The 7,665-nt window shown below is 29.0% G+C and overlaps 2 protein-coding genes across 2 annotated transcripts; one reads left to right on the top strand and one right to left on the bottom strand.

Moving 5' to 3' along the window:
* Positions 1–609: 609 nt before the first annotated feature.
* Positions 610–1,047, bottom strand: LOC119663422 (period circadian protein-like). Its single transcript, XM_038073026.1, has 2 exons — positions 904–1,047; positions 610–841 (listed from the first exon to the last, which is right to left on the bottom strand). The coding sequence occupies exons 1-2, from the start codon at positions 1,009–1,011 to the stop codon at positions 779–781; spliced, it is 171 nt and encodes a 56-aa protein (XP_037928954.1). The 5' UTR covers positions 1,012–1,047; the 3' UTR covers positions 610–778.
* Positions 1,048–6,348: 5,301 nt separating this feature from the next.
* Positions 6,349–7,076, top strand: LOC119663421. The gene is made up of 3 exons (XM_038073025.1): positions 6,349–6,445; positions 6,508–6,512; positions 6,747–7,076. Exons 1-3 carry the CDS (start codon positions 6,349–6,351, stop codon positions 7,074–7,076), a joined length of 432 nt encoding a protein of 143 aa, XP_037928953.1.
* The last annotated feature ends 589 nt before the right edge of the window (positions 7,077–7,665 follow it).

Below are 7,665 nucleotides of genomic sequence, written 5' to 3'. Positions count from 1 at the left end.
GAGAGAGAGCAAAATGTAAAAAGATCGTACGCCTCACAGACGTACATTATGAAAGCAAGGTTGAACTTATTATATTTATATATTTATACCGCAGCACCATACTGCAGTCGAGTAATGTACTCTCTTTTACGGTAATGTTTTTAAATACCAAAAAAAAAAATTTAAAAAGTTTTATCTTAAACCAAAATAATAAAAAATAAACAACACAAAAATTTTATTCAATTTATTTATGCTAATTTAAAGCACGGCAAGTGCTTTGGTTAATGTTACTAATTAAATAAAAAAGTGACAAAAAACCTGGAACTAGAGCACTTAAAGTTTGTGTAGTCTCGTCTACTCGTCTACATGGTTAGTCATCGCTTCTAATTTGATAGGCACGAGTTCTAAGCCTGGCACTTGCAGCCCAAACAAATTATATACGGACTATGGTATAAACTAATTAAGAAATTCGATTATTTTCTAGAACCACTATTGATGAGAACTTGGCAATACTCGAAACAGCTTTGTATGGTCAGCCAAATTTCAATAAATTGAATAAAATTTTTGTCTTTGTCCTTTCTTTCTTTGCTATTTGAAAACCCTTTAAATTTTAAAAATAAAACAACCGGATAACCATTTAAAGAAACAAAATTAGCATTTATTTTTAAAAATATTCGTACAGTTTACACTTTGCCAATAGATTAATAACAGCAGTTTTATATTATTTAAACCATACTTTTTGATTTCATTTGCAGTGAAATTCGGTGATAAATTTATATAATTTTCCTACATGCAAGAATTATTGTTTACTATGTTGCGAATCGTTTTCTTCTTGTTCCTTTAACTTTACAACACTTTTTTCCTAGAAAAGATAATATTCAGTAAGGTACATTCATTTTGTTTTAATAGGTTAACCAAAAATACTTTGTATTTGCCCTGTTTGAACTCCTTGTCAGTTTCTTGTGGGCTGTCAGATCCATCAGTTATTTTAATAAATGATGAATAGAAGGATGAGAAACTTGAGCCATCCATATCGTCGCTATTACCATTACTATCAGTATTTGGCTAAAATATACAAAACAATGCATTTAATATTTAGCACTTAATCAAATAAATAATTTCACACTATTTTTATCAAATACATAGTTTCTAAAGAGTGCTTTTGGGTGATTCTTTTACTAACCGGACGGATTTTGGCAAAAAATTATCTCATGATCTACGATTTGGCTGAAATTTTAAATTTTTTATAAGCGCCTTTTATAAAATAAGAAGACCCGTATCTCGGGAAAAGATTTTGCGAAATTTTTCCTACGAGATATGGACCCATGGGGTTTTGAGAATTGGCATTGTAGACATATTTTCAAATGGGTATATCTCAAGTTCTATAAAAGATAGAAACTTGAAATTTACAGCGTTTCAAAGATAATTGATTGTACTTTTATGAAATTGTTTAAGTAATTAAAATTGTTTATATTTGAGTTCTAATATTAATCCTTAAACTTCAAAAAAAAAATTTCTCAAAACTATTATCATATTTTATTTATTTATTTTATTTAGATACAGTTTTAAATTTTACTACGAAATAAAAATTTTCGCACCTACCTTTTTCGGTGAAGTGTTATTTTGCTACAGTTGGAAAAATACTCTGCACAGGTAAGAAATCTATAGGAAATAAAAAAAGGTAAAGGTGTGACTATGTGCTGCAGTTATCTAGATAGTTCGGCTAGTAAGAAACTAATAAACTTTTTTCTTATATAGATGAATTAAGCCGTTTAATTATGATAAAATTCATAATTTAAAAACAGAAATGAAGCGAAACTAATTTGAAATGTTAATATTTTATGTATACATTTATTTTAAAAATAAACAGTAGACATTTTTGTGTAGTTTTTCTTCGGAAATTGATTTAATGGTATTATGGTGCATATGAGCAACGTAAAAACACCTGATAAATTAATTTTTTTTATTTAATTCTAAAAGGAATATCACAGTGGAAGTATTTATTTTTTAAGTAGAATTTGTATATTAATCTGAAGCAAAAGTAAAAAAAAAATTTGTGTGACATAATCCTTTTTTTTTACTGAAAAATCGTGTGTACATGTTTGGTGTGATATGAAAGATAAATAAATTTTTAAAAGTATATAGAATTTAATTACTAATCGAAATCAATAACATTATATAAGAATATTTGTAGCATATTCTTTGAAAATTCATTCAATGGACCCATGGGGTTTTAAGAATTGGCATTGTAGACATATTTTCAAATGGGTATATCTCAAGTTCTATAAAAGATAGAAACTTGAAATTTACAGTGCTTCAAAGATAATTGATTGTACTTTTGTGAAATTGTTTAAGCAATTAAAATTTTTTTTTTTCTCCCGCAAAACACATCAAGCACATGCGTACTACATTTCCATTGAATGAATTTTCAAAGAATATGCTACAAATATTCTTATATAATATTATATTAAATTCTATATACTTTTAAAAATTTATTTATCCTTCATATCACACCAAACATATACACACGAATTTTCAGTAAAAAAAACAGGATTATGTCACACAAAATTTTTTTTACTTTTGATTCAGATTAATACCCATTTAAAAATATGTCTACAATGCTAATTCTCAAAACCCCATGGGTCCATATCTCGTAGGAAAAATTTCACAAAATCGTTTCCCGAGATACGGGTCTTCTTATTTTATAAGAGGAGTTCATAAAAAAATTTCAGAAAAATCGGAGATCATGAGGTCAACAAGGTGTCCGAGTTGTAAAAGAATAACCCTTTTACAATACAAAGTATGAAAATCGTATTTTTTAAAATTTATATTTCAAAGTAACAGTTATTCTTTTTCATTCTGCATATTTTCTATAATAATTTGTCTTAATAAGATTATTGTGAATATGGAATATATGAATATGGTATCTAAAGTGGCCCTTAGACAGCATCGCGTGTTGACAACGCACGAAGTCTTCTCTCGCCATTACACATCAAATTTTACAACAATTTTTTAAACACGCCTCCAGCAAACAGTGCAAAATTTGTTCACTCATCAGTATTAAAGCAATCGCTGAAGTGTCAACAGCGGCTGCTATGCGTAATTTCCATACGAAAAATGATGTTTTACATTTAATTTATAATTTTAAATTATATGTTTATTTTTATAATTTCAATTTTTATATTTATTTTTATATATATTATATTTTATTTAATTTAATTTTTTTTTGGTATATTTTAATAACAAATTTTCTGTCGGTGCACAATGCAATTAATATTTAAAATAAAATATTCATTGTAATTTAATGTTTGGTTATTTATATATTTTTGTTAGCCCAAGGTTATTAATATTTTAGTTCTTCTTAATAACTTGTTTTGGAAATTAAAAAATTTTACCTATTTAGAAAATATAAATATTTAAAATAAAAGATACAATTCATTTATATTTGCAAAGCATCGCATGCTAACGACAAATAATGTGTGCATATAAACGATATTTACGCTTCCATTTCTCAAAATAAATGAAATTTTGCATGCCGACCAAATCCGACTGTATATGCAAAGACACGAGCGTGTTTGAAGAAATATCAAAAATTTTGATTTTCGTCAACGCATTTCTTAAATTTCAAATATTACTATTGCACACACAAATTTCGCATTTCATAAAATAGGAGAAAAGTAGGAGAAAAAATTCTCATGTGTATATACGCGAAAATTCTATTAATTAAGACACAATACTTTAGTTTTTGCGACTTCTTTATTAAATGTGAATCTTGACTAAACTATCTCTAATATTTTTCCCCTTATATATAGGAAGGATTCGAATTATTGAATCCTGATAAGACGCTTCGTTGTTTGGTTAGGCCAAACAACTATTATAAAATATTTAGGATGATAATAAAACCTTTCGTTGTTTGGTTAAGCCAGACAACGATAATAATATATTTAGAACGATAATAAAACCTTTCGTTGTTTGGTTAGGCCAAACAACGATAATAAAATATTTAGAACATTGGTGAAAATCTTTAGTTGTTTGGTTAAGCCAAACAACTATCTTATTATTATTATCTAAACAACAAGTTTAGATAATTAATCTTAATCTTGCTGGAATTGCAAGAAAATGCAATTTCAGCTTTAGTTATTTTAGGCGCTGTAATCAAAAAATGCTTTTAGCGGAAATTAGGTGTCAGGTTTCGTCTGTGACGTAACTCGCATAAAGGGATGAGAGCGACAACATCGCGCGTTGACAACGGGAGATGCTGTCTAAGGGGCCCTTAAGTTATCTTAGAAATAGTTTTCTGAGAATATCAATTAGTTTAGAAATAAATTTTATTATAAATTATTTTAGAAAAAATTGTGTGTTTGTGTTCAACAAAACTAAGAGCAATAAAAAACGGTTACATACAACTTGAGTCAACTATTTAAGTACTTATCGAGATCCAGCGATCGCGACCAACCAATTAACATATATATTTATAGTATTGTAACTAAGTGTATTTTACACAATGTAAATTATATTACACAAAATATTTAGTTCATAAGCTTTTGTTAGTTTAAAATTAATTTATTCTGTAAAACAACTCAAATCCGTTCATTTCATTTTTACATTTGTGTAGATATACAAACGAAAATAGAAAATAATAGGGTTATTTACGAGTTCGAATAACGCGCTCGGTAACCTAGTGACGTATTAAAAGAGCAACGCAGCAACAACAAAATACATATCTAGTGATGTGTTGCAATGTTACTACGTTAGTAAGCATTTGGTTTGACAAACATTTGCGTTGCACTTTTACTCTTTTTTTAATGTTTCCATATTTCTTATACATAAGAAAAAATTTTACTCCGAAAATGTATTTATACTAAGCATTTCGTATGGGCAGCATTTAAAATTTGTTTTGTTTTTGTTTTTGATTAATATTAAATATTGTGTTAAGTGAAGAGCAGGACATTTGGCAAAAATAAGTTATTAATTATATATAATTTTTAAATTAAAAGGATTTAATTTAGTGAATAATGTACAAACAAAAACACGGAAAAGAAAAAATCAAGTACGAAAATGGACAAATGAGGAAAATTCAAAAATATTAGAATATATTTATGCAAACGGACATTTTGAGGTTGTATTTATTTTTTTTTTTTATATAAATTTATTTTATTTGATTAAATAAATTTTTATAAGAGTAACTAGCTAACAATATAATAAGCTAACAAACAATTTTAATCAACAATTATAAAGAATTTAATCAGAAATCACGCAAGTTCATTTATCACGCATTTCGGACAGGTTGCGACCAAAGATCACAACGTTTTAGACGCTTAAAGCGACGTGTTGGCTCTATTGACGCCAGTTCGTTAGCTTCATCATTCGGATGAGAGTACAGTCGCTGCAGGTGCATTCTTGCATTTCGCTGTATTTCTTCCACCACCGTATTTATCCCTAGATCACGATGCAGATCAGAGTTCCTTACGTACCATGGTGCATTTGCCACACCCCTTAATATAACGTTTTGGAATTTTTGTATGGTTTCAACATGTGTGCTGCTAGCGCATCCCCAGAGCTGAATACCATATGTCCAAATTGGTTTCAATATTTGTTTGTAAATTAAAAGCTTATTATGAAGTGACAGTTTCGACTTCTTTCCAATAAGCCATTTGATTGATCTGTATTTTATATTCAGTTCATCTCTCTTTTTTTTAAATGTTCATTCCATCTCAGCTTTGCATCCAATGTCATACCGAGGTACTTAGCCGTATTAGAATGTGGAATTTGTATTCCATCAATGTAGAGGGGCATAAATCTGATATTTCGGTTTGTAAAGTTGACATGAACTGATTTATAGTGGTTAAGTTTTATTTTCCACTTTTCAGCCCAAGCGATAATGTCATTGACAGAAGACTGCAGACGCCTGGCTGCTGTTAGTTCATCATCTCCAATCGCTAGAACAGCTGTATCGTCAGCGAACGTCGCTGTAAACGTCGCTGAGCTCATTGGCAAATCATTTGTGTATATTAAATATAACAAAGGACCAAGTACACTGCCTTGGGGTACCCCAGCGTTGATTTTTTGGAGTTCACTGTAATCGTTTCCATGCTTAACACGGAAGTAACGATTAGTCAAATAAGAAGAAACCATATCGAAATACTCCAACGGAAAAATGTCTCTTATTTTTGTTAGTAGACCTGTATGCCAAACTTTATCGAAAGCCTGGGATACGTCTAATTTTGAGGTTGGATGACAATTTGTTTTTATTATTTTCACAAAACTTGATTCGTTTTAATTATAGAAACCAACAGCCCAAATATATTATAAATTATACTATTAGAAGTGACAAAAATTGATACAACGTGGGACTTAGTAAGATTTAAGATGAGATATTTTAAGCAAAGTTTTGTTAAGGCAAACAATTGGCGCAAGTCTACTGGCGCCGGCTTGCTAGATGACGAAGAAGTCACATCTATAAAAGGTAATTAAAATCAATTTTGTGTTAGTATAAATGTTATATAAATGTTTCCTTTTTGTTTGTAGATAAGGTAAAATTGATGTGTCCATATTATGACCAATTGTCGGAAATATTTGGTGAGAAAGCTTGAAGCAACGAAATTGCTTTACAATCTTCTGCTATGGTATGCGACAAGGAGATGTCAGTGCAAGAACTGAATAGTACCAGCGAACGAGCAGGCGTTGAAATAGCGAACAGCGAAGAAGCAACACCATTTAGCACGATATTTGATGCAGATATACTGACAGAAAATACTGTGTAACAGATCACTACTAACAGAAGCGAGGTTAACACACAAAAAAAAACTACACCAGGGAGGATTCGTTTCGAAAACAATTTAAGACGTAATAAACAAACATCCGCCATTCAGGAACTAAACGATATTGAACGCAAACGAGAGGAGTTCCAAAATCGGAAGCTTCAACTTGAAGTAGAAAAATTCGAGTTTCACAAAGAATTGGAACTAAAAAAATTGCGCATGAAGGAGGATAAGATGAACATGAGATTCAGGCTAAAAGAGGAGAAGTTAAAGCAAAAAGAGAAATTGGCGATATATGAACTGGATTTAAAATATGGCAAAGCGAACGATAGCTAATTTTTCAATTTTATTTTGTCCTAACTAATTAATGATTCAATTTAGTTTTAAGTTTTAACAAATATTAAAATTTAATTTTATTATTTTTAATCTATTAATGATAAGTTCGATACACTTAGTGTATTAGGTTTAGTATATATAGTATATAAGTTGAGTACTTTTGAACTTTTTAATAACATTACCTCTATATATTTAAATTTTACTGTATATTTATTTTTTAACATTTTTTCATATTACTCTTACTTTTACTTGTATTTTTTCATTTTAAAAATTATATTTATGTTTTCACTATTTTAAGTTTCTTATAAATATGAATAAAACATTTGCAAATTAATTAAACATAAAATTGTAAATTGACTTTCTTTTACTTTCATATGCACTAGATTCGTTGTTATAGAGTAACATATCAGGAAGATCTTCCTCTGCAGAAATATGTATTTCTTCACGGCTTTGACTTTCAAATTCAGTAAGCAATATGTTGTGAAGAATACAGCACACAAGTATCCTTTCACAACAAAATTTATGACTTTTGTTATTTTTAATTCGAACTCTTAGTTCTTTCAAGCTACAAAAATTTTCCTTCAATAAC

The sequence above is a fragment of the Teleopsis dalmanni genome, unplaced genomic scaffold, assembly GCF_002237135.1.
Source record: "Teleopsis dalmanni isolate 2A unplaced genomic scaffold, ASM223713v2 unscaffolded_contig_0389, whole genome shotgun sequence".
NCBI classification, from domain to species: domain Eukaryota; kingdom Metazoa; phylum Arthropoda; class Insecta; order Diptera; family Diopsidae; genus Teleopsis; species Teleopsis dalmanni.
The sequence above is the reverse complement of the archived record's forward strand: the minus strand, read 5'-3'. Positions and strand labels throughout refer to the sequence as shown.